The 26775-nt window shown below is 44.2% G+C and overlaps 2 protein-coding genes across 2 annotated transcripts in view; one reads left to right on the top strand and one right to left on the bottom strand.

Annotated features, from left to right (window-relative positions):
- The window catches only part of CMTR1 (cap methyltransferase 1), a 33918-nt gene extending 30998 nt beyond the window's left edge, over positions 1-2920 (top strand). Inside the window, exon 24 of the mRNA XM_082214815.1 lies at positions 101-2920. Within this exon, the coding sequence (XP_082070941.1) occupies positions 101-302 (202 nt within the window). The 3' untranslated portion in view covers positions 303-2920. The remainder of the gene's footprint in view (positions 1-100) is intronic.
- Positions 1722-26775, bottom strand: CCDC167 (coiled-coil domain containing 167). The gene is made up of 4 exons (XM_082214922.1): positions 26646-26775; positions 11966-12060; positions 8833-8885; positions 1722-3939 (listed from the first exon to the last, which is right to left on the bottom strand). Exons 1-4 carry the CDS (start codon positions 26685-26687, stop codon positions 3836-3838), a joined length of 294 nt encoding a protein of 97 aa, XP_082071048.1. The 5' UTR covers positions 26688-26775; the 3' UTR covers positions 1722-3835.

Here is a 26775-nt window from a genome sequence, read left to right as displayed (position 1 = left end):
TCTTTTAACTAGAGACAGAACTGTGGGCCTTCTATACGCAGCTGTTTGCAACTGCCTGGGTCCAACTCCCTGTGCTGATTTCTGCCTTCTTTGTCCACAGAATTTGCTACTTCAGTCGCCTCTTCTGGGAGTGGGGTGAAGGCGTCAGAGTGCACGACTCTCAAAAAAGGGACAATTCGGAGAAGCTATCCAAAGACGCTGTCTTATCCTTCATCAGACTCCACTCGCCCTACGACCAGCTCCTCACGCGATCCTGGGGGACAGGAAATGAGCCTGGGTTGGAATCTTCAGCAGCTGATTAGAATCAAGTTTCTTCCAGCTGCTTGCAGTGAGCCATGGAGGAAAACTATGGTCAAGGAAGCCTGGTTGGGCGGTAGGGGAATCAGTGCAAAACAAATGGGAAATGGCTTCTGACTGCAAACTAACTCTGTACATAAATATCTGCTCCGGGCAGTTTATCCTGCAAGTACCACAGAGGTAAGATTCCTGGAGCAGAGGACATTCTTCCGGATTGATCCCCACCATCTCTTTCTAGGGCTTTCCCCACCTGTGCGACGACCACCTGGCCTCCACGTAGCAGATGGCACAGCGAGCAAGAGGATGCGCACAGCTCCTCGGTCGTGCTTGTAAGAGTGGGAGACAATCTAGCTGGAGGGAAGAGCGGGTTTTTAAAGGCCTCAGTTTGTCCTCTTTGGTGCCTCTGCTTTAGGAGCCTGGTGTGAATTCACTGGGAAGTTTGGCTCTTGCAGCACTTACTTCCTTGGGCTTGTGGCTCATGCCTAGGGAGTTCTGGATGCTCGAGGGGCGAAAACTGGGCAAATGGGAGGTATTGATTGTAATGGTTCAGGGGTAGTTACTGCCGACAGTGACTTGTGACTATGTTGAAAGCGGGATTTCATGCTTCTATGCAAAGTAAGTTTGTTGCGCTTTCCCACTCTCCACTTTCAGTAATGCAAATGGGTCACCCCAAGCAATTCCATTTTGAAATCCTTGAGGCATGCCTAGTGTTTTTCACTGAGTTCAGCGAGTTGGGAAGATTTGGAATTTAGAGGATTGGTGGCCTCCAACAAGCATGTGGTTTGGTTGAACCATCTGGACTTGATCTTTCCAGGGTAACAGCCAGCCCTCTTCTAAATAGGTCACTTTCCCTTGGCCTTTTTAATTATTAAAATAAGCGCCAGAAATCATTTTTACGTTTAGATCAAAAATTCCGTCTGTAATGAAGGCACAGAGGATCTTCTTTCTTTTCCTTTCCTGCAATGACAATGAAAAGCAACCTTTGCTTTTCTGGCCTGTATTTTGGCACTTAAGCTCTTGTGAGCTGAGAACAAAAGACCAGCTTGAAAGGGCACGATGGTGCTTCCCCGTGTTGCGACTTTGCTGGAGATGGAAGGAAAACCTTTGCTGCGTTTTCTAATGGGAGCCAGTCATTCATACACTGCAAAAGACTATGGAGGCAGTGAAGGCACGGAAGTATTTGCACATGTTGGCAAGAAGGGACAGCGTCAACTTAAGGGGTGGCCTAGATTGTGCCTTAAGAAATCTGCGAAGCTTCCTGCAATTGAAGGCATCATCAGAGTCTCTGCCCTGATAGCAAAGCACCCAGAACAGGACATTAACAAGGGACACCCAAGTCCGCTGTGGGGAGGTACTAGGCAAGGCACCACCACTCCACACAACCCTTTATAAACCTCCTTATAAGCAGAACCTAAATCTTGTGGCCGTTTTTGTGCTTTTATTAGGCATGGCCTTCAAGCCTGCTGTTCTTCAGTCACAAGGTTCACATACATTCATACTTTTATTTATAGCAGTAGTTTAAGCAGTTGTCTAGCTTGATCAAGACTTTGCACCACTGGAACTTGTTTCGAGGTTCCTTTACTGGAATACGGCAACGGGAGTTGCAAGCTGTCCTCTTTGCACAGCGGTTGAAGTCTCTGTTGATCAGGCATGAGGAGGAGGCCACTCCATATACTGGAGGGACATCAGCTGGCGCCAAGGGGTGGTGCCAAACCAAGGTTCTGCTTTTTCAGGGCAATTGTGGCAGGAAAAGGGCAAATTTCAAATCAAAACTGCCTTCCTGATACAGATCATCCTCTGGGTAGAGCGTAGGGCAGTCCTTGACCCATTTTGTTTCAAGTGGGAAGGGACAAAGGTGAATAAATAACCTCTGACTCCTCTAACTTCATGGTGTTGGTTTCTGAAAGTACTTGTTTTGTAGAACAGCATGGTGTGTTTTGAGCTGCCTTCTCCCCTGCGCCTAATATGACACAGCAGACGAGACTAATGAGACATGTAATTAACAGTGGGTATTCTAGCTCAGAACCTCCTTGCCTGCTGGCATAGAATATTTCAGAAAGATTTTATTATAAGACCTGGCTTCCTCTGATGCTAGTCTATATTATTTGAGGGCAATTGATAGGGAAAGTATGAATACTGGGGTAGAATGATTTCAGAAATGTCTATCCTCACTTAATTCACCTGTGTTACAGCTAATTTCTGTTATCGTAGGGCTAGTCAATGGTGTTAATAAAAGATCTAATGGCCTCTTGTGGGGTCAAGATTCTTCCATTGCGAAGTACACTAGCTGGGGAGCCCAGCACTCCCAAGTCATTTCAAGATCTGTTAAAGGCCGCATGCCTGACACTAATGAACATTATAACAGCTTAATTCCAGTATTGGGGAATGGACTCTTGATAAGTTCAGATCATGGAGGGCTATTATCATTAGAAAGACTGGGCCTGGATAATGCAACCTGCTGTTGTTGCCTGTTCTCATACCAGCCCATGGGGCAAGGTGGTCAAAAAAGTCTTGCTGAAAGGAATGTTTACACAATGTGTTCTGTGAAGCTGTGTACCATTTGTGTTTGTTCCTCTTCCCATTTTGTCTGTGCATCACCAATACAATCCTTCTAATTCAGAAATGTGCTGTGTTCTTGGCTTAGATGAATTTCCCAGAGCTCTGCTATGTATACAAAGTGGCCTAAGGAAGGGAGGGTAAAACTGCTCTGGCTTGAACACTTTGTAAAGAAATAGTAAGAGAGAGACTCTGAGTATTAATACAGCTTAACATAAGCCATGGACAATACACTGTTGGTTTCCATGAGACTGTAGCTCTTTTCAGCTCCGCCTGGCAACGTGCGCCCAACATACAGACAGTATCAGGATTTTTTATCAAGCTCATTTTGATCAGTGGAAGATGGGCCATTTCACGAGTCCCATTATTATAAACATAAAAACCAACACAGGCTTCATTCTTGGTGCAATTATTTCCTAGGCACAGCAAAGAGGCAGAAGATAGATCCTCTTCCAAGCGGGAGGATGGTATTTATTCAAATTGTGGAATTAGTTTTATTTGCCCTTTTCCAACCCCAGGAAATTCTTCTGCCCTATACTATTCCCAGATGCTCCACCTATGCTGCTCAGTGGGAAAGGAAGGCGTTGAGGACCATGGAAATAGGAAGAGAGGGAGAGGCTTGGTGTCTATTGAACGCGGGGACTGGGAGAAAAGCTTTGCAGTGGCAAAAGTTTCATTTTCAAAATGCTTGAGCTACTGAAACAATCTGGGGGACCGATTACACACAGGTGGCTTCTTAAGAACAGGAAATGGCAGCATTACTGATTATTCACCACAGAATAACGGGACGGCTCCAACCATACTTCAGCCTCTTCTCCAAAATTTTCCTCATACTTCAACAGCAGGGACTGCCGAGGCCATTATGATTTGGAGGTGTCTAGAGAGCACTGGCTTGGAAAGCCGATCACGCCCTCGAGACAGTCTGGTGAGGGAAAGAAGAGGTTATCACAGTCACGTCATGAGGGGATCTCGGCAGAATCTGCTACATCGTCCAGCAAGTGTAAATAACGACAAGCAGCAGCACGAGGGCCACTGAGAGGGCTGCATTCTTGCTGTTTTCATGGCGAAGTGCTTTCAGTTCTTTCTCTGAAAAGAGAAAAACACAGGTGCTACTTTCGTCACAAAATCACCCACAACCTCTGTTTGGGGGAAATCAAGTTTTCTTGCTCTAGTGTCTCGCCACATTAGCGAGCCTGATAAAAACTGGATTTTAGACCTCTCCCAGACAGCCGCTCATCTAAGACAGGCCTGTTCCATTTCTTTTAGTGCCTCTACAGTGGTGCCTCGCAAGACGAAATTAATTCGTTCCGCGAATTTTTTCGTCTAGCGAATTTTTCGTCTTGCAAAGCACGGTGTCGGAAAAGTTTTGGAAAAGCTTCAAAAATCACCAAAAACCTCAAAAAAGGCTACCACACCGCGTTCTATGAGTTGCTCCTCGAAGTCAAGTCACAACTGTATTAACGGTGTTAAGAGAAAGGAAACAAACTTGCAAAAAACGCAAGACGTTTTCGTCTTGCAAAGCAAGCCCATGGGGAAATTCGTCTTGTGAAGCAGCTCAAAAACCGCAAAACCCTTTCATCTAGCGAGTTTTTCGTCTTGTGAGGCATTCGTCTTGCGGGGCACCACTGTACTGTAGAACTGGCAGTGTTTAAGCCTTCTAATGTTCTTCAAGTTATTGCCTTAAACATTTATATATATTTTTAGAATGTGGTTGCGTTTCTCCATTATAAGTAGATGTGCCCTCCCTCTCTCAGCTGCATGCCTTACTTGCAGGTGGAGAACTCTTAGAAACAGAAGCATGTATTACAGGGCCTGACATAGAAGAACAGGAAGCCTGTGTGAGGGGCACGGCAGAGTCTAGAGGCCTTGTTAGAAAGCACTGTCTGAGCTTTCATTTTATCTCTCTGCCTAAAGTTTTCGTAAATTTTACAAAGGTGGAATAAAATAATCTCTCTTTTAGAGGGGGAAACTCAAGGTGTATAAAATATCCCTCAACCTGCTGCATCAACCTGACTTTCGCAATCAGCCTGTGGCTTTGGCTTAATCCTGTTACGGATAACTGGAGAGCATAAAAAGGAAAGCAGTTCTTGCACAACCACCAAATGTGGTGCTCTCATTTAACCTATAGAATGATTGCAAAAGGAATTATGATGGCGGGATTGCTTTGGTTTGTGAGAATAAAAGTTATGTCTCAGCAGCATGCTCATTGAATTCAGATCCCAGATGGTTGAAATGTAGCTTTTTCTTAGTCCAGCTGCTTAGGAGGTAGGATAAGGAGCTTAAAGGATATTCACAAATCTTTATATTCCTACTCAAGGTTCTTAAAGGAGGTCCACAAATCTTTTTAGAGTCCTGCTTAAGGTTCTTATGAAGCCTTGAGTTTCAAGCCTAGTTTTCATAAACCTGCTTGCAGAAGAGCTCTGTGTAACTCTGTGTAAGTCCTAAAACAATTACATGGCGACATATGAGCTGGCTTTACTGACACGTACAAACATTTTACTTCAATCCACCTCTGTGTCATTGAACGTATTGAGCCAGTGGAAACCTGCTGCTTCAAAAGGAATTACTAGTCGAGGGAGGAAAGTGCCTCTCTGCCTAACTTTATGACTTGTTTGAATTATGGGATGAGAAACTGCGGTCTGGGGGACTGGATGCAACCCTCTCGATGTGGCTCTAGTCAGACTGCATCTTGCTGATCCCGCGCCAATGTCTTAGCTGGAATGCTGTTTTGAGCTGCCTTGCTGCCTGGATGGCGATGTGTGTGGTGTGAATTTTGTGTGGCTAGAATGTAGCCTACTGTGCAAAGGCAGGAGTTGCATTCATTGCTTCTCCCAGTTTTGTCTCTGGCTTTGCCCATCTGTGGCCCCAGCTGTTTGGCTAAAGAAGGCGGAGGGTTCCAGGGGAATTTATGTTGCTTGCCAGCTTCTATGCAACTGTTCCCATCTTAGCCATTCCTAGACCTGAGGGTCCAGGCAATGTCTCAGCCTAGCACTGCCTCGTGGGGTGGTTGTGAGGATGAGGTATTCTGCCCTAAATTCCTTGGAGGAAAGGTGGGGTGTGAGTGTAACATAAAGAAAGCTAGCTCCAGTTTAATTGAGAGCCTCCTCAATAGCTGTGCCGCAGCTGCCTTGCTACACCAACCTTGGGCTGCTACACAGCAATCAAGCCTCTTCAGAGGCAATTTCGGCGCTTTTGTAATTTCTGCGAGAGGTTAGACCATAGCGACTGCTTATTTGACAACAGAATCATTGTCGCTGACTGCAGCGGCGGCAGAGGTCAGAGCGCAGCTCGGCATGCGACTGCCAGAGGAGTATAATTTTAATGGGAAGTTTCAGGTGTTAATACGACAGCTCAGGCGGCTGTCCCTTTGTATTTGCTAGCTCCCCAGGGAGACAGCTTTAACTGAGATGAGCCCATTGCATTAAAATGGGGCGGAAAGGTCTTCAGCCCTTGACTGGAGGCTAGTTCTCACTGCATCTATGGTGCTCTTATGGGGCACTGCTCCCTTCACTGACCGACCGTGCATGCTGGCTATTTAGAAACAGGATCAACTACATCAGGAAAGCAGAGAAATATTTTAGATCAGACATTGGGAGGAATTTTCCAGTTGTGTTCTGTGGCAGGGAGGTGGTGAAATGTCTTTCCTCTGAGGTTTTCTAAGAGTCTCTCAGGAATCTATCATGGATAATAGTGGAACAACTTGGTCCTGGAAGCTGGGCCACATGATCTCATTGCGTCCTTTCTAACACCACAGACCCATTTCACCTGTTGATAAGGTTTCCATTAAAATATAAAAAGGGAATAACTGCAGCCAAGTACAGCTCCCTTAAAAAGTTTACTTGCATGCTACCATGTGCACGCATGCCCATTTCAACCTTTAGATGTACAACTTTGTGCAGTGCAATGTGTGAAGTGGCTTTCTGATAGACCTGGTCCTGAGGTTATTTTCAAATCCAGAGGGTGGGCGAGATCTCTGGAGCAAATGAGATTTACAACAAGCCAGCAGGTGGCAGCACAACCTAAAGAGCGAAGGATAGATAGTGGGCTAATGAAGCAATTATCAGGGGCTTTCCTGACCACAAGCAGAGAGAGTGAGCTTTGAAGTAGCTCTCAGCCATAGTAGCACGGACTAATGGAAGGGAAGCAGTAGTCTTGCTGCAAGGAGGGCTCCCTCTCTGCACCCTTTCTTTGAGACAACTAAGAACAAAGTTTGCAACATGGCGTAGCAGAAGTGCGAAGGAGGTTGCCGTACTAGGGTTTTGCTTTCTTGTATTTTAAAAGGCCCTAGAAGTACGGTCAGAAACCCTCCATATCTAGCCAAGAAGCTAGACATTTTTAAAAATCACATTGGAAAAAAAAACTATAGGAAGGAAGTATGTCACTCAGCCCCAGTGCTGATATGGCCCATAGCCACTCTTGCTGTCAACATGATATCATACATGCAGCAATTTCAATGTATGCACTACTTGAGGAAATGCAATCATGGAATACTAAGGACTGGGTGCTCAGGGAATTGAGTTTTCCTGATGTGGGGGCAAATAAGGGAATGAAGATACTTTGGTTCCTTTCCCAGCAACCAATAATCATATTCCTTGGTGCCAGGGCTTTTAAGTGGGGATGGCAATCTTTGTTTCTCACAATTAGACTGTTAGCACAATTAGCCTTTCCTTGCAGCTATCCATGTCATTTCCTTTTTGCCCCAAGATGCTGGACCATGGTCCTACATGAGGCAGGGTTTACAACCACAGTCTGAAATGAACAGTCACTGTGCTGCTAAATGGCCAGAGCCTTCTTGACCAAAGGCCTTATCCAAACTCTGCCCCCCTGCCCCACCCCACCCCATTATTTCTGGTGCATGTACATTCCCACCCTTCTTCAGAAATCCCACAAAAGCGACTCCTTAAGGGCCATCTTCTTATCAAGAGGCTACTCTGCATTTGATGCAGAACGTATTTAATGGGAGTGCAAGCAACCTTTATTTTTTCACCAGGGGGCACCCAGAACTTGTCTAGCAATTGCAAAATTGCTTCCTCTTTTGTACACCAAACAAATCGAGGCCTGAAGAATTACATCATATATCAACCAAGCCAGCAAAATGGTTAACGAAGCTATCGGCTCTCTCAATGAACAAGAGAAATGTCGCGATTTGACAAATTGTTTTGCATTCCTACTAGTAAAAAGCAGGATTTCTTTCAGGATGTGTAGGATTTGGCCTTACTGTGTCTGAAAGAGGGTTAATTAATAACCTTGGCTTTATAAGGCTCCATTTCAGGGAAATTCTCTCTTTGAATGATGCAGATTTTTAAGTGTATTTGTGTGTGATACGTTCAGCAAATTCTAAAAATCAAAATCACCTTGGAAAAGAGGTTAAATGCATTAGTGGCATTCAGTGAACAGTAGACACTAAAGTTAAGAGGAACAACACCTGCAAAAGGTCCAAGCTACACTTGAGTTTAGAGTAACTTTCCCCCTGGAGCAGTGTAGTGGGTTGGGAGTGTCTGAGCTGGGAGACAGGAAGTACCTGCTTCAAATCTAACCTCGGCCATGCATTTGCTAGGTAACCCTAGGCAAGCAAACATCATTTATCTGCAGCCATTCTCCACCTCAACCCCCCAAACGCAACCTGTTTTATGATCCACTTGCCCTGTTTTTATTTACCCATTGCTTTTCTGCTCTCATTTTACCTTTTCAAGCTGAAATAGTCAACATCCTTAAAATTTACACTGTTTAAATGGAAATGTATATTCTTGCAAAAATTAGGGGGTTTACTGCAGAATTCCAATACATAAATTCTGGCAAGGAGTCCTTGAACTCTGTTTCGGAAGGCATTTATGATCTCTGCATTAAAAAAACAGTTTTCCATGAGCGTATGGGCAGTTGAATGAATTACTTTAGTTTCACAACTCCTCCCTCTCATGAGCCTGTGAATTAATGGTATGTCTTTGGGGAAAGCAGTTTCTAAAGTTACTCATTCCTTACCATAATTTTCAGCTTTGGTTGCTAGCAGATTTCTCTCTCTTTCCAGTGACTTTCTGCAAATATGTGAGAATGATTATTAGATATTCTGAAAGTTGTGCAGTGAAATAAAATCTTCCCCTCGGCTGGCTGAGAAGGTACTCTGGCACCTAGACTTTAAGGCCTCTGTAGTTATCACAAACTGTGTCTGGACTACAGATAGGTAGCCGTGTTGGTCTGCCATAGTCAAAATAAAAAAAATCCTTCCAGTAGCACCTTAAAGACCAACTAAGTTAGTTCTTGGTATGAGCTTTCGTGTGCATGCACACTTCTTCAGATACACTGAAACAGAAGTTGCCAGATCCTTCTATATCACGGGTGTCAAACACAAGGCCCGCGGGCCGAATCCGGCCCACCAGACCTCGTCATGTGGCCCGTGTAGCCACCACCGGCCGCCAGCCTTCACCTTTTATTCTCGCTTTTCTTTTTTTGACACAAGAAAGCCGCCTCTTCAGTGCATGCACAGCAGCCTAAAAGCCAGAGAACGTCTGCCCTCTAGCAGCGCCGGCCGTTCTACACAGGAAACCTCCACTTTACATGCATTCATGTAAAGTCCTACAGATACAACCGGCCCTTTGAGGGTGATCAAACTGCTGATGCGGCCCCCGATAAATTTGAGTTTGACACCCCTGTTCTATATAGTGAGAAGGTGGGGAGGGGTATACCACCCTTCTGAGTAATACCCCTCCCCACCTTCTCACTATATAGAAGGATCTGGCAACTTCTGTTTCAGTGTATCTGAAGAAGTGTGCATGCACACGAAAGCTCATACCAAGAACTAACTTAGTTGGTCTTTAAGGTGCTACTGGAAGGAATTTTTTTATTTTGACTGTGTCTGGACTGTATCACTACAGGTGGGCACCACTCATATGATTATTTTTATTACATTTATTACATTTGTATACCACTTTTTCTTCCAAGGGACTCAAAGTGGTGTGCATGGTTCCCCACTCCACTCCTGCTCATCCTCACCGCAAGCCTGGGAGGTAGGTTAGGCTAAGAGATGGTGACTGGCCCAGGGTCACCCAGTGAGTTGAGGGCTGACTGGAGAGTCAAACCCTGCTCTCCCAGGTCATAGTCCAGCACTCTTAACCATTACACCACACTGGCTCTCCATGCAAAACTGACATGGCAGGGAGGAGGGCTCTAGCCTAGCCTGTTTCTTTTTTTGTTTTAAATGCAGGGACTTCCATCATGTGACTCCCCCATCTGCAGGTCTCAAGTATATTCCGGGGTGGCCAGACTTCAGGCTTGTGGGATCTACTTTATTTCTACTAGAACCTTTACGTGCCACTGGTAGCTTAGACAGGCAGGCTTACGCTAGGTATAAAGTACCTGGTCAGATCAGGAATTTGTGATCAGTAAAAGAAGGAAGCTCATAAATCCTTCTTGCTGACTGTTCTCCAATTGTTGTTTTTCAGCAATCAAATTCCAGTGGGAAAGCTTTTTAGGTTTTGCTACTGTTGAATCGTTGAGCAGCGGAAGCCCTTGCCACTCCGTGACAAATCACAAAGAGATCTGCCCTAGAAAAAGATACCACTGGTTCTGCTAGCTAGGGATGATGGGAGTTGTAGTCCAACAACAGGGGGGACCCAACGTTGAGAAACACTGATCTACAGTATAGTGCAGATACTGGTTTACCTTATCTGCTGCCTGTGAGTTACCCTCAAGTCAGCTCCCTTCCACAGGCCTCTAACAAACTGGGGGAGGTTAAATCAGACTTTTGTAAAAAACCCCACAAAAGTAACTAGCCTGCTGACAGTTGGCAGAGGAAGGACAGAGTGCTGCATTTCTGCACTGGATGAAGAATTTAGCCTCCCCACTTGTTTCCATGCCATTCCAGCTACTCAACAGCATGCAACTCCTGGTTGCCTCCCAAAAGAGTGCTTAAATACACACATTTCCTCATTAGAAAATAAATACATCCTCAGAGGAGGATCTCTCTCAAGGAAATATTATTGCCCTTTCTTTCCAAGTCTACTCATCTCAGTCAGAAATCCTGACTGCTTCATCCCAGACGAAGTTTCCAATCTGCCACTTCTGAGCAGAAAATTGCAGAGTCTTGCATGTGGTTTAATGTTCAAGGGACATAAGCGCATCTGTTTCCCCACATTAGGTCATCTTGCCTGAATCTAGTAGAAGCCCTTACTGAACAGCTGCACTGCTTTTCCACAGCACATCTTCTAAGAAGGGGAACAAATCTACAGCTTTGCATTGTTAGCTGCACAACATGATTAATTAATCCATAGTTTAAAGCACAAGAACAAAACAAATTGCCTGACAGTAGCACCTGCAGCAACAGTACGGTTCCAATAACAGCGGAGAAGACATGCAGCAGCCACTGTGTGGCTAGAAATAAAGAGACGCCAGCAAATTGGCTGCTGGTTCCGAGCAAGCCCTGTGGTGTAGTTGGGGAAGGCAGGGGGCCTAATAGGGTTTATTTCCCCCAGAGAGTAAAGCATGAGACAGGGTGTAAATAGAGCCAAAGTAGACTGCAGAGCGAGTTAAGGGAAGAGCACAGAATGTGTTCATGTTGGGAAGGGCATGCAGAGAAGGACTCTTAGAAGTACGTCAAAGGAGGAAGAAAGAGAGACACCAGCCAGGGTGGGGAGAAATCTAGCCATTTCTAAAGCAGCTGTTGAATGGCTGCTGTAGAAGACAAAAGGCTGGCAAAATTGCATTGGGGGCTTTGAGGATCAGAAAGAAATGGAGCCAACCTCTTAGCAATTTGTTCATAAGCATCCAAACTAGCTAGTCCCTCCTCTTGTTTGCTGCCATCCCCCTCCTTCTGGTCCAAGATTCTCTGGGTGGTCCAAAAAGAATTTATCAAGGAAAGGTGATAAATTAAGAGCATATTGAGGCTCAGAGTGCATCTGCACAGGCTACACCACAAACAAAAAGCAGCAAAGGGCAGGCTTCAGTTTGTTCAAAATTGTCTCCTTTTCAGAGCAAACTGTAGCTGGGGGATCTCATTAAATCTCTGCTCTGTCCAGAGCTGTTTGCAATCAGCAAACTTCGCCCACCAGTGGTTTGCATGAGCAACAGGCACTTGCAGTTCCATGATGTATGAATGAGCTCTTTGAATTCCCACTAGTACCTTCCCTCAGGAGTCAGTTCTTCTCTCCGTAGCTTAAAATCCAACTCTTCCAAGTTCTCTCTGCACTGGGTCAGCTTCTCCTCCAGGGTATCTATCTGAAACACACAGAAAACAACACCAAGAATGAATGACTAGACTCTTCACCAACTGCTCAAAATGCCCACCTTGGGTTTGACTGGAGACTTGAAAAATGTTTCAGCTGTTCCACCCTCCAACAGAAAGAAGCAGGAGAGACAGCTGCAGATTGTATTCCCAGGCTGTTAAAGCAACAGGCAGAGCCTCTTGGTTGCTACTCACCCCCTAAAAACACACATCTCTAGTGTCAAAAGCAGGGCAAAGAGGTTCACCTTCAGCATTCACCAAAAGCTGTATCTTGAAGGTGCTTTGTGGGACACACCTTTGTGGGAAGAGAAAATTCCCCAACTTAGGGGCTGCTGCAGAGAATGCCCTCTCCTGGGCTGCCACACCACCCACAGTGCCAAGCAGACACCCTCTGCCAATCTTGATACCCAAGAGGGTCTGTAGGGAAGGAAGTAGTCTTTTCAGGTATTTGAACCTGAGTTGTTCAGGGCTTCCAATATAGCGTAAGCTCCTTGAATTGGGCCAGGAATTGAACTGTGCAGCTGTTTTAAAATAGGTTGTATTAGATCTGAAGGGAACCTCAGCCAGCAATCTGGTGGTGAAGCTCTACTCAGCATCCCTTCCTGCAAATGGGCCTGCAATGAAGTTGGTTGCCGATCAGGGCTTTAAAGACACTAACTGGCACATCTCCAGTAACAGGGACCACAAAATCCTCCTTTTACAAACGTGGCAGAGAGACACTTAGGCAGAGGATACCCGAACAGCAGGGTAAGCTTGCTTTATGGTGGGTCTCCAGTGCCGGGATCAATATGGCATAAAGGGGCAATAAACATGTGGCTCTCATACTAAATATTAAAGGTGCCCCCCCCCCGCAAAATATTCCAAGAATTGCAGTATCAAGGGATAGGTTCGCAAAAGGTACAAATATCACTTAAGATGCCCGATTCCCAATAAAACTCAACCTGAGATTGGCATTAAAATGTCATCTGTAGCTTTAAAAAAAAAGTTACACTAAGTGATGCTTTGTATTACACTGATAATTGCTCTGTAAGAAAAAGAGAAGACACCATTCCTTATCTAGCAAGAACAGATCCCAATCCAGCAAGGGAGAACAAGGCATAAAGAAGCAGGTTTGCACAAAGACAGAACTGATGGCACTGAGGCTCCAATACTTTGGCCACCTCATGAAGACTCCCTGGAAAAGACTCCCTGGAAAAGACCCTGATGTTGGGAAAGATGGAGGGCACAAGGAGAAGGGGACGACAGAGGACAAGATGGTTGGACAGTGTTCTCATAGCTACCAATGAGTCTGAGCAAACTGTGGGAGGCAGTGGAAGACAGGAGGGCCTGGCGTGCTCAGGTTCATGGGGTCACGAAGAGTCGGACATGACTAAATGACTAAACAACAAGAACTGATGGCAGTGCATATCTGGGTCTGCATTGGGATGATCATCCAGGCTGGCCTGACGTTTGACATAGATGAGAAATAAACATTCTTTTCCATGGACCATGAGTTGTGTGAGACTAGAGCAGAATCAGGGCAAGAGTATTCATTTGCCACCAGTACAGATTGGGACACAAATGTCTGCTGCTCAATTCCTCTCTTTTTAGCAAAATAAGTACTCTCGTTGCACTTCAGAAGCAATCTCTCTCTCTCTCTCTCACACACACACACACACACATATCTGGATGGAGATCATAGAATTGTAGAGTAGGAAGGGACCCTGAGGGCCATCTAGTCCAACCCCCTGCAATGCAGGAATCTCAGCTAAAGCATCCATGACAGATGGCCACCCAACCTCTGCTTAAAAACCTCCAAGGAAGGAGCTACTTAAAGAGCTACTTTCCATGTTAAGATTTAACATCACACCCACTGGTTTAAGATGAGGAAATGAACATTCATAGCCAACACTTAGGGGGGGAAAGACAACTGGAGCAAACCTTTGGAATGTAGATGTACAACTCCTTGAAGTTTCTCCAGGAAATAAGGCACATTTGAGACTATTTATATCTTAATGCAGCCATGTCTTCCAGAAAATGGAAAGTGGCCCAGTGACTTGCCCCAGGTGAGGCAGGCAGATTAACTTGGGCAATTCCGAGTCCCAAGCGGATACTTCTAACTGCCGTGATCATCTTGCATTCAGCTGGAGTTGCGGCAGGAAGCAACTGCTGGCTGCTTAAGATAGTCATCTAATTAGTCTGCTAATTTATTTTCCAGTAAAGTGGAGAGACAAGAGAGGGAGAGGGAGCAGCTGAAGTGCAAGGGAACAGGTGATGAAGGACTTAGGAGTATGGGAAGAATGAGGTCTGAACAAAGGAGGCCCCTTAAGGGAAAAGTGCCTTGGGGAATCCCCCCCCCCCCCCGCATCTCATTCCGAGCCCAGGGGAAATCTGTTTTGCCACCCTACGGGTAAAGCATCAGGAAAGAGATTCCATTAGTATCTGGCAGAAACAATGTGCTCTTTGCTGAACATAGGAAGCAACTTTTCATGCTGTCAAACCAGGGGACCCATCTAAGCCAGTGCTGTCTACTCAGAATGGCAGCTGCTCCCCCAGGTCTCAGGCAACGAGGTTTTTCCCAGCCCTGAAACCTGACATGTTTTAAATTGGAGTTGCCAGGAATTGAACAGGAGATGATCTGCATGCAAAGCCAGCTCTCCAAGCTATGGGCCCCTCCCCATACGGGGGAATTGCAAGGAGAGCTTGTACTGATGCTTGACATGGTTTTCCCATTAGCTTGTCAATCAGTACATGCTCCCTTCCCAATACCCCTTTCCAGTGCGCATGGTGTTGCGCACAAATAGTAGGAAGCCTGGCTAAGAGAGGCCATGTGCCCATCTGGAGCAGCCCTTCCCAGTAGCCCACTGAGATGTGCTCAATACAGAGGATGGGGAGACCTTCCCCAGTCCTGCACCAACTCTGGTTGCTCATCCCAGGGCGGGGAAAGAGGGAAAGGCGTCCCTTCGAAGAGTTGCACTGGGAAATCAATTCTACTGGTCCCCTGATTAGCCACTTTATGGCTCAATTCTGGGCTAATTAGCAATCCTCACACTCTGCTCAAGGAAAGCAAGCAGCACCAGCCTCGGGCAAGGCAGAGGGAAGAAGGAAGGAATCAGGATGCAAGGGACCAATTTATGGCAAAAGAAGCAGACTGGTATGAGGAAAATAGTATTGGCCTGCCTTTCATATGTGTTATAAGGATTATTGACATTATCTTTGTGAAGCACTTTGAAAAATTGAAAGTGCAGTGTATTATTAGTCTGTCTACAGCAAAAGCACCTTAAAAACCCAGCCCCCAAAACAGGTATGGGAAACCTTTGGCTTGCCAGGGGTTGCTGAACTACATCTTGCATCATTCCTGGTGACTGGTCATGTTTGCTGGAGCTGATGGGAGTTGTAGTTAGACAATATATGGAGGGCCAAAGGATCCCCACACCTGCCCAGATAACATTAGAAAAGCCCTGTAGGGTCAAACCAATGGTCCATGTAGGTCAGCATCCTACTAGATGACTCTCACAAGCAGGGCTTGAGGGTAGTAGCTCCCTCCCTGTTGTTGCCTTCCAGCAACTAGTACTGAGTGTCAAACAGTCTCTGAAACTATGAAGCCAACATGGCTAATAATCTCAATTGGTCTATCCTCCTTGAAAGTGTTCAATCACTCTTCTGCAGATTTGCCTATTTTGAGAGCAGATGCATCCTGGGATATGTACCCCGTCTTTGGCCAAAATCAGAAACGGTTCACACAGAAGCAAGATGCAGCTCCCACCTCTTAGCAAAGCTGTCTCTCTCTCTCTCTCTCCTGGCAAAGCAGCAGAAGAACAGGTTAAGCACCTTTTCTTTATTTCAGCATTTCTATAGTGCTTTTTAGGCAAACCTGACACAAGAGTTGTCATTCAGTCGTTTAAAACAACATCCATCAATAAAAATGACACCTTTCAACAAAAAGACAATGAAAACAGAACTGCGGGAGGTTGTGAACCAGATAAAAACATCAGTTGAGACTAAGGCACGCTAAGAAGCTGGAGTAAATTAAAATGCATGTGCCTTGTGCTAAAAAGAAAGCAAAATCTGTGTCAGGCAAGTCTCTATATAGGGAGAGCATTTCAAAGATAATGTATTACAACAGAAAAGACCCTATAGCACAAGCCACCACCTACTTCTCTTCAAATGACCTGAAGAAGGACCCTCTGAGAAGAATATTAATATTCAGGAGGGTTCATAAGGCAAGAGACTCTACTTGAGGCATCTTGGTCTTGCACAATAATTTGGCCTGGAAATGGACCAGAAACCATTCCATCTGTTTTAAGACTGACAACATCCAAATTGGTAGTCTACCCACCATATTGATTTTGTACAACCTCCAGCTTCCAAATGGTCTTCAAGGGTAGCCTCGTGGACAATGGATTGCAATAATCCAAACAAGACATTGCCAGAGTGTCAATAATTGTGGGTAAGCTACTATCTTTTTGTCTTAGGAGAATTTGCAGATGACCCACTCGCAAACCAGATCTTTAAGAGAGAGTACAACATACCACATGTCATACTACCAATCAGAAGCATCTCCCATCTTGTCAGAATTGAGCTTCAGTTTATCCCAGTGCATTACCAATTCCACACACCCAGATCTTGTTCTAATGACAGGCCTTATAGAGTCCATGGAGGCTGCAAACAGAAAACCTTACTGTTTCAGCTGTGACAAAAAAAGGAAGAATGGGAACCACCATTGCAAATTTTATCCTGCACTTCAGATCCATTTTGGATTTTGAGATTTCTGAGGTGAGCAAGTTAGCTCAGGGACAGCCCACCTTTCAGCATTAAAGCTTTGTTGTCCAGATGACATAACTGAATATTTGTGCAGAAGAGAAGAATATGGGCAGATGCAACCCCAGAAGTGGCCTATACATGCTTTAGAGGTGCATGAGACTGATTGCTGAATACATGGCAATTCAAGGGCCTATTTCTTACTACAGTAGTAATACTCTTGCTGTAGATAAGGGGCAGTGGGAGAGTCAGGAGAGATAGAAATGGACAGGAAGGGTTGGAGTAATCGGAGCATTTGGGCAAGAATTACCATTTATTCTCAGGGTTGCTGAGGATGGAACTTCCCAAGGATCTCATATCTGTACAAAAATCACAGACTTTGATAAACAGTAAGGCTTCTGCAAGAACCCCCAGAGGATGCTCTCCACAGAGTGCTCTTTGAAACTGCTGAACACATGAACCCTGGCGTAGATGGAAAGCATTTGCTCTCAGTAAGGAATGCTTAGAAAAGACAAGGCAGACTAGAAACGAGTGGAGGAACAGGAGGGGCAAGGAGGGGATCACGATAGATCATTCTTCCTGCAATATTCTTTTCCTGGCAGCTTCAGCCAGGAAACTATCCTATGCAAACCTACTCAGAGGAATTCACTCCATAGGGCTGTCTCCCAAGTAAGAGAGTGGAGGACTGTAGTATTAGTCCCTAAATGGGACATAAAGGAGAAGAATACGGAAAGTAGACATCATGATGATTCTCCCAAGCATTGGAGATGACCACCATTTTGGAGCAGGGTGAGAGATGAAAACAGATTTATGGAGGGGGACGGAGGACTGTGTGTTGAGATTCCTGCACTAAATGGGAAGTTACACTAGAAGATCCTCCGAGTCCCTTCCAACTCTGCAATTCTATGACTCTATGCTAACTTGTGTTCCTACCCTGCTTGCAATCTATTTTCCAGAAATCAAAAGGATTCTCCATTAACAAATGCTCAAGATAAGACCAGGCCTAGGGGTAATTATAGAAAAGCAAGCTATGATGCCTTTAGCTCTCCTTTAAGATGCCATAACTGATTAGAAAACATCCAGAAAAGGTCTTAGCACTCTTTCCTGGTACCTGGTGGGTTGGGATAAATAAGAAGGTGGAGAAGGATATTATTTGTATGTCCCAGCTATTTGATATAATAGTTTTGAAAGAGACTTGGCCTCCCCCTCCCCCTTACAGGGTTTTAACTCTTTTAGACAGCCAGCTGTTAAGAAATTTAAAAAGGGACAATGACTTGGGGGCTTAAGTTCCTTTATATAACTTGATTTGGCAGGGCAAGCTTGGATAGCAGATTTTGGAATTCAAAATGATGCTATTTTGCCAATACAAATCAAACCTGAACCAGGAACCTTTCTTTTCAGCTACCTCCCCCCTAGTAATAGTCTGTCACTGACCACCAAAATTTGGTCAGATTTAACATCTCTGCTGGAACAGATCAGTCATAAATTCCTCACAGCATTTACTTCTTTGTGGGGATTTTAATGCTCAAATTAGAGCTACTGCAGAGGATCTCTTGCTATCTTTAGGCTTAGACTTCATTATTCTTTGGCAAGAAATATAAGGCACAGGGCCTGAAATTGTTAGAATTTGTATCCCAACATAATTTATATATCCTTCATGGGAGTCCTGTAGACATTTTTAAGGGTGAGTATACTTATTTGAACAAATAGGGTGGAAATGTTATCAACCACATTACAAACTCTTCTTCATTATTCACTTTTAACAATAGGAATTATCCACAAAACCACCATCTTGTTAAGCCATCTCCTCAAAGCTACGTATATGCACAGCATATCCTTCAAAAATTATCAGACTGGTTACAAAGTAACAACATTACTCCTGAAAAACCAGCTGAGTTCAGAGGAGGACACAGTGTTTTACCCTGAACTGTATTTTAAGGATCACAGAATTTTAAGAGTTGGAAGGGACCCAAAGGTCATCTAGAAAACATACTAAGAACAATAAGAATAATATTCATGTGGCCTTTATTGGTCTTTCTGCTACATTTGACTCTATTATCAGAAATAGATTGGGAGAAATTTCAAATTGCCAAAGTTGACTGCAGAGTTCTGCTACTGATCCAAGAACTATGCAGCAACACATAAATGAGGGTCAGAGCAGGTTTAAATGGTGGTATGACTCATGCTTTTAAAATGTCATGAGGAGTGAAGCAAGGTTGCATTCTGACTCCCACTTTTTTCAACTTTTATATTGGCTATTTTGTGTCATATTTAGCCAATGCAAACTTCCCCCTCTACAGTAATTAGGAACAGAAATGTCTCAATCATGATGTATGCAGATGATTTTGTGCTACTCCGTTTCCCAATGGGACCTTTCCATGTAGACCCAAGAAATTTCTTTCTGAAACCTTTGTTCACACAAGCAAGCAGGTACACCCTGGCAGAAGTGGTTTGGTTTCCATTGAGTGACAATAATAGCTTCATAACACCCTCTGTGCACTGGCTGCAAAAATATTAAAATACAAACAAATAAAAACAGGGAAAGGGGATTAGATAAAATTGCTATAAATTGTTGTGATTTATTGATTTGAAATCAAGCTGGATTTGAGTTTGTGGATGTCTTTGGAAACCTCTCTCTTATATCATGGGTGTTGGCTCATATTATGGATGTATGGTGTGCATTGTTTTATTGGTAACGTTGCTGCGGGTTTGTCATGGCCTTTGGCTAAAACAATAAACTTATATTGTATTGTAATACCCATTAAAAAAACATGCTCAGGAGCCCTGACTGGGCTACAGGCTTCCAATAAACATGCACCACTGTTTAAGGATGCATGTTTGTCATTCAAAAGGCAATCTTTCTAAAAGGTGGGATTAAGAAAAATCAATTACTATTAAATAAAATAACATTCACAACATGTTCACAGCAAGAAATACTGGGATAACACCAATACATCTGCAGCAGACGCCATATGAAGTGTGCAGCTAATCTAAAAATTCTTATAATCCCACAAAGCCTGGGACACAAGAAGGAATCAATGACATGGTATGTTGATTGTGCCATCAGGATAAGCATTTCAGCTTGCCTAATTATCAATCAATCAATCAATTAGTATGCCACCCATCTGACTAGGTTCGCCCAGCCAATCTGGGCAGCTTCCAACACAACGTCAAACATTAAAAAATTCCTAGAACAAGGCTGCCTTCAGATGTCTTCTAAAAGTCAAATAATTGTTTATTTCCTTGACTTTTGATGGGACAGTGTTTGACAGGGCATGATGGAACAACCCCTCTCTCCTCCCCCTGCAGGCTATTCAGTGTGTTCTCCTGACACCCCACAGCCAATTTTTGGGGTGCCAGGGGAGGGGGGAGCCCTGTTATGCTCATAGGATTCATTAGTTGAACCATAACCAGAGTTTCCTAAGACATATTTGATATCAAACACCACTCCAAAACAGTAAGGACTGTCCCCATAATCAACTCTGTTTTATGCCCTCTTACATTCCCCAGTTCAATGCTACAATATGCATTTTAAGGGAGGATGGGGAGCCCCTGCATACTTGACAAGCAATCTGCATAAAGTGCCAAAGCCAGAGGCATCCCCTCGTAGGAAGTACACCATCAGGCACAATGCCCACTTCTTCTGAAATTTGGAGACCTCCCAAAACACAGAGGCTTGGGGTTGGGAAATAGATGTCAATCCAAAGAGACACAGATGCTTATTACTGATATTTATTTATACTGTCTCCGGGTGCCTTAAAAACAGAAGGTTGGCGTTTTGATCTGGGCTGAATTTGCTGGTCTTTTTATTTTTATTTTTAACAAAATAAACCAATTTTGTAATGAGTTAATCAAACCCATCCCTCCTTGCTGGAAGGCTGCAAGCAGTTTTGAAGAAGTGGCATCCGGCCTCTATCTTTGTAAATTCCCTAATTAAGATCCTGGCACTCGGCCACATAACACACACACTGACATCCAATGGAGTAAGATAATGAGGCTTTACACCTCCTGACCCTCATTAAACAGATCAGAGCCAAACGAAAAGGGGTAGGGTGGCTTGTGAGAAAAAGACAAATGGAATCATCTTCCTGCTAAGCAGATTTATTTCAGTATTTGTAAGCCGCCTTTCGATATTAGCAAGGTGGCTCAAAACTTATTAAAAGATAAACTTTCATTATAAAACATTCCAACTTATCACCTACAAAATAAAAATAATAAACAATATAGCAATATTATAACAGCAACAGTGAAGCAATTATCAGAGGAATAAAACAGTGTATTTTACAAAAAAAAAAAAAAACAAGCAGAAAAACTAGAGAACCAAACTTTTTTTTAAAAAAATCCAGTTTGATAAACACTGGCTATTTGTCATAACAGCTGTCATGAATCTCCAGGATCAGTATTTGTAAGATTCAAGAATTATAACAGGAGGCGAAAGATAAGTGTCAGAAAACAGCTTCCAAAACGGGCACACTTTTTATTTCTCCATCTCCATCTCCATCTTCAGGGCACAGTTCAGTATGGTGGTACCTTGGTTCTCGAACGTAATCTGTTCTGGAAGTCCGTTCAACTTCAGAAAAGTTCAAAAACCAAGGCACGGCTTCCAATTGGCGCAGACACCCCAGAAACAATAGCCGATAGATGCATCGGATATTCGGCTTCTGAAAAAAGTTTGCAAACCAAAGCATTTACTTCCGGGTTTGCGGCGTTCGGGTTGCGATTTGTTCGTCAACTAAGCCGTTCGAGAACCAAGGTTCCGATGTATTGATAAGGAGACCATCAGGGCTATCTGCTTGGGCAGTTCATTTAATTATGGAGACACTATACATTTGAAGCACATATCCCTCAGCTGGGAACTGAAGGATAGACTATGGTTCCCAGAATTCTCTTTTGGGGTGGGGAGGGGAGATGTGCTTTAAATATATGGTGTGTACATAGCCTTTGTCTCTCTGAGTAATACATCCTTTTCCTATTCTACCATGCTGCCTCATAAAAATAGCTTTTGTTTCTGCTACTGGGATGAGAGATGTGCCGGAGTGAAAGAGCCACCTGCAAAATTCCAAGAAGTATTTGAAAATCTGGCTGCAACACTTGTCAGTGCTACTCCATTGTTCTTTTTTTTGCAGCAGCCTAGATTTAAATTGCCTGGTTCCTTAAATAGGGAAGGAAAAATGATCTACTGAAAACACAGCTGAGGATAGTGGAACATGCTGTCTTGGGAATTTGTAGAATTTTCATTACTGTAAACATCTATCAAGGCTATTAAGAGAGCCATTGGATCACAAAGAATAATGCCAACGTACCTCAGGAAGAACGAACAATTTACCATTCTAATACTACTGAGTGCTAAAGACCTGGGATAATGTATGCAATATGGTGCTCTCCAGAGTACAATAGGGTAAGTCTCTGCCCCAAGACAAGTGGAGAAGGAGGAAGAGGAGTCCTGTTTCAAGTACTGAATCCCCCCTCCACCTTCTAGTTGTCTGTTCTTATTGAAACAATCCGCCCAGAAATGAGTACTGTCTTCAAGGAAGCCCTAGCCAGAGCCAACTAGAGCAGAAAAGTACTACACACTCTGTTCCTGTTAGTGAATCTTAATACAATAATGTATTTTTGGTCACAATGCTTACATGGCCCACATGCGGCAGCCTCAAAATCCTGCTGGCTGGTGCTCTTGGCTGGCCATACACGTTAATTTTTAAGTACTCGCTTATGATGCTGTCACTTCCTATTTCAACAGACTTATTTTTGTTTGACTGCCTTTTAAGAACACAGTAATTTTTAACCCCAAAGCGCCTTTAATCTGCAAGTATGAGGTGCAGTGTTTCCGCCAAAAAGGTTAACTCTGTTACGAAAAGGTTAACTCTAAACGTTAGTGCAATCTAGATTTTTTGGGGGGTCAATGCGAACATGCACCATCTATTGGTGTTAAAAGAGTGAGCTAAAGCTCTCAAACAGCAGGTGAATGCTGCTATTCTAAATTATCTGAGAATACCTATATGAATTGTTGCTGGGGGGAAAATTCCATAGTACCTTTCTCTGCATACCTCTTATTCCAGTGTGCAGAAAATGGACAGAGAAAGGTTTTCCTCTCTTTCTCAGAGCACTAGAAACATAAAAGATGCCAAGAGAATGAGATCAGAACAGTGCCTCCAATACCCATTTCAAGAGGATACCATGGTACCAAAAGCCAATGAGAGCTCTAGAAAGGGCCACAGGGTCCCTCTCCCAATAGAGGGCACCAGGGTGACCAAGGCAGATTCAGTTCCAAACCAGGGTCTGAACCCAGATTGAAATGGGTCAAGATAATCTGTTTCTTCCAGGAATGTCTACAGCATCACCACAACCCTCTTGAGTCCCTTGCCCCCCCCAAGGGGATATATGTATTAGCAGATTTGGGGGGCTTCAGCAGGCCAATACTCCCTTTCCCCCCACCCTCCAAACTGACATCTCAATATTTTGTACATATCGGAAGCTCACAGGTCCTTAACAGGCTGTTGTTAAGATTTTCATTAATTTACAAACTTATATTCTTCTGAATATGCAGAGGGTTCCCCAACTATGTAGAAATTGATCTTATTTTTGTGTGACCCAGTTTCACTACCAAACTGATAGCCACTTGACCTCAAGTGCCATCAACCTACCAAGTGTGCACGGTTGGTGGAGGTGATGATTATAAGGACTACAGGATTGCTGTGATATTTAAGATACCATAGAATTGTAGAGTTGGAAGGGATGCCAAGGGTCATCTAGTCCAGCCCCCCGCAATGCAGGAACCCTGCCCACAGCCAGACACAGTGGCCCATTGTGCCACTGGGGGCTTCTGTGTATATACTGCCACATGTTAGATGATAGCGGACATGAACCATTATCATGTTTATGTGTCTGACTACTCAGTGGGATTTGCTATTCATGCTCTGTGCAGTTAGACCGAGCGACAATTAGGAGCCCATATTTCAAACAGTATTTGATATGTAATAAATTGTTTATTATATAGAGTCCACTCTACCAGCCAGCTTGAGCACACTGACGCTAGAATTAAACTCAGATTTTAACCATTGTTTCTGGGTGATACAAGCAGAATATGCATTGAAGAAGGAAGCGATTCAGCTCACAGCAGGGCCCTCTGGCAGATTTCCATGCAAAGAAGGAAAGTGTTTGCCACTGAAGGTACAGCAGAACAGCCTGCGCCACTTAAGATTAGTGGAGCTTGAGGTCCTATATCCCAGGATTTCCCATTTGCCAACGTTTTGTTGCACTGCTCAGATCAGCAGATACTTTTGATTAAATCAACACATCATTGCCTCTGAACAGGGGGAGTTTTAATAAGCTCTAAATAACTGCAGAGACAGAGTTGAAGACTTTGCAACATGGGGAAACAACAGCAGTGAACAACTCTGGAGAGAGTATGCAAAAGGGAGGAAAGGATGGGATGGAAACACTGAAAGGGCAGAACCAGCAAATTCTAGAAGTCATTTCTCATCCTGGCTTCTTAAGCTGGAGTTGGAGGGGGTGGGCAGGGAGGAAAGAGAGGGAATGGTGACTGAGCCAAGCAACATGGCGGCAGCGGGGGGAAACAGTGATGCCTAGTAACACTGGGGAAAAGTCCAAGGTGCCTTGTCACCCAAGCATTCAGATATTGACCCTGGCTCTTCACAACAAATGTTAGGAAATTTCAATATTTCTCCTCCACCCTTGGCTCAGTCATATGCAGTATTTTCCACATTATTCTCTCAAAATTATTTCACTACACAGAAAGCACATTGAACTGAAAGCCAAGGGACTAAACAGCAGAATAGGAAGGATGTGTAAGAAGTGAAGACATAACACCTCCAAGGCCAACTGCAAAGGTGGAGCAGATATGAACGGCAGCTAGCATGGCAAGCACCCTCAGAGATGGTACCAAGCCAACTAGAAAAAGCTAGGGATCTGTATTCCAGTTGCACCATCCAACTAATACCACCACCTTTCCCAAAGAAGGTGAATTTTATACAAGGACACTGATAGCGAGCTAGGATAGTTATAGGTTTCTCCTTCACTCTTCTCCCACTAACAGGTGAGGGAAGGAGGGAGGGAAAGAGTTTATCAAATAAATTATTCTCCCCTTTTGCCAGTAATTCAGAATTAAAGTTCCAGCATGTCGGAACTAAGGTTCCAAAACCAGAAAACAGAAGTCAAATTATTTGCAGCAAAAACAGCAAAGGCTAAGATTTTATGTGGACTGCATCAGGTGCATGAAGTGCTATGCCGAGGAATAAATAAGGTGCAGAAGTGTTAAAGATCCTGTACTTGAGACACTGGTACAGTGATTAGACTGTCAGCCTAGGACTGGGAAGACCTGGTTTCAAATCCTCACTTAAACAGGAAGCTCATTGTGTAATCTTGGCTTAGGCTACTTCACAGAGTTCTTATGTGGATAAAATGGGCAAGAGTGTGAGAAAACCATGTACACCACCCTGGGCTTCTACAGAAGGGCAACATAAAAGTGCAACAAGTAACCAATTTAGGATGCTAATTAGTATAATAGGCTGTAAAGGCCGTACCAATTAACTTTCTGCCTGCCACATTCTCACTACACCTTTTCAAGCTCTAGCCATACCAACCAGTGTTAGAATTAGCCAGGCGCCAGGTGCGTTTTGCAACTGGCATGTGTCCAATTGGGACTATGTGGAGATCTCTGGATGCCAGGGTGGTGACTGGGGAAAGCAAAATGTCACTTAGAGAAGGATCTGAATATTTTCCTTGAAGCTTGAATTCATTTTATTCTGGATTGTTTTATTTGATGTTTTGATGTGTTGTAAACCACCTTGAGATTTATTCTTAAAGAAAATAAATAAATAAATAATTTCAACTGCAGGTAAAAAATGGTGCCTAGGCATTCCATTGTGGCATTTGATCATCACAATAACCCTGGAAGGCAAGCTAAGGCTAAGACATGACATGACAAGCTTACACCAATCCCTTTCTCCCCTTTTACACAACTATTCAAAGATGCAAGAGCTCTGCCCTTTCTTGCAGTTGGTCACCCTACCTGATATGTATCATGTCCTAAGAATAAGAGATACAACACCTAATGTACAACAGCATACAGTGGTACCTCGGGTTATATACGCTTCAGGTTACACACTCCACTAAGCCAGAAATAGTGCTTCAGGTTAAGAACTTTGCTTCAGGATAAGAACAGAAATTGTGCTCTGGCAGCACGGCAGCAGCAGGAGGCCACATTAGCTAAAGTGGTACTTCAGGTTAAGAACAGTTTTAGGTTAAGTACGGACCTCTGGAACGAATTAAGTACTTAACCCGAGGTACCACTGTAGTTAAAAGAGGCGTTTGCCACAGACACCCATCTGTGTCCGTTGCTTATTTGCTTACTTATTACATTTCGATGTTGTCTCTTCAGCTTACAACAGTGTGGTTGGTTGAAGAGGCATCCTTTGATCAACTATTCAGAGCAATCTAATATATCCACAATTATTTCCTGCAGACATCCCTCTCCACTCCTTACTTAGGGACTACACATCCAAGGACCTTAAGGCAGTGTGCGTGCTCCTCTTCCATTTTTATCCTCACAACCCCACGAGGTAGGTTAGTGCAACACGCTTAGCCACTACCGCCCCCCCATTCTAGCACCAATTTCTCTTCCCATTCTACATGCATCTCCCCCTTTCCAAGGCTGACCCATTTGTAAAACCCGCTCCCGCTGCCCCGCCCCATTCACGCCCATCCCCTCTGCCATCCTTCACGGATTCTTGCCACGCCCTCAGTAAGGTGCTTCCCCCCCCCCAAAAAAAGCCCCCTTCTCCTCCTGGTTGCCCGGGCAACGTGCCGCTCTCCTCACCTCCTGAGCTACACCCACGCGCTCTCCCTGCTTCTTAGGCATTTTCCCCCTCCACGTTGCACAGGTGGGCTGCGCATGCGCACAGCTTTCCTCCTCCTCCGCCTCCCTCCTGAGTCAGGCGCGGGATGGC

Source organism: Podarcis vaucheri (genome assembly GCF_965113315.1).
Source record: "Podarcis vaucheri genome assembly, chromosome: 3".
In the NCBI taxonomy this organism is placed as follows: Eukaryota; Metazoa; Chordata; class Lepidosauria; order Squamata; family Lacertidae; genus Podarcis; species Podarcis vaucheri.
The sequence above is the reverse complement of the archived record's forward strand: the minus strand, read 5'-3'. Positions and strand labels throughout refer to the sequence as shown.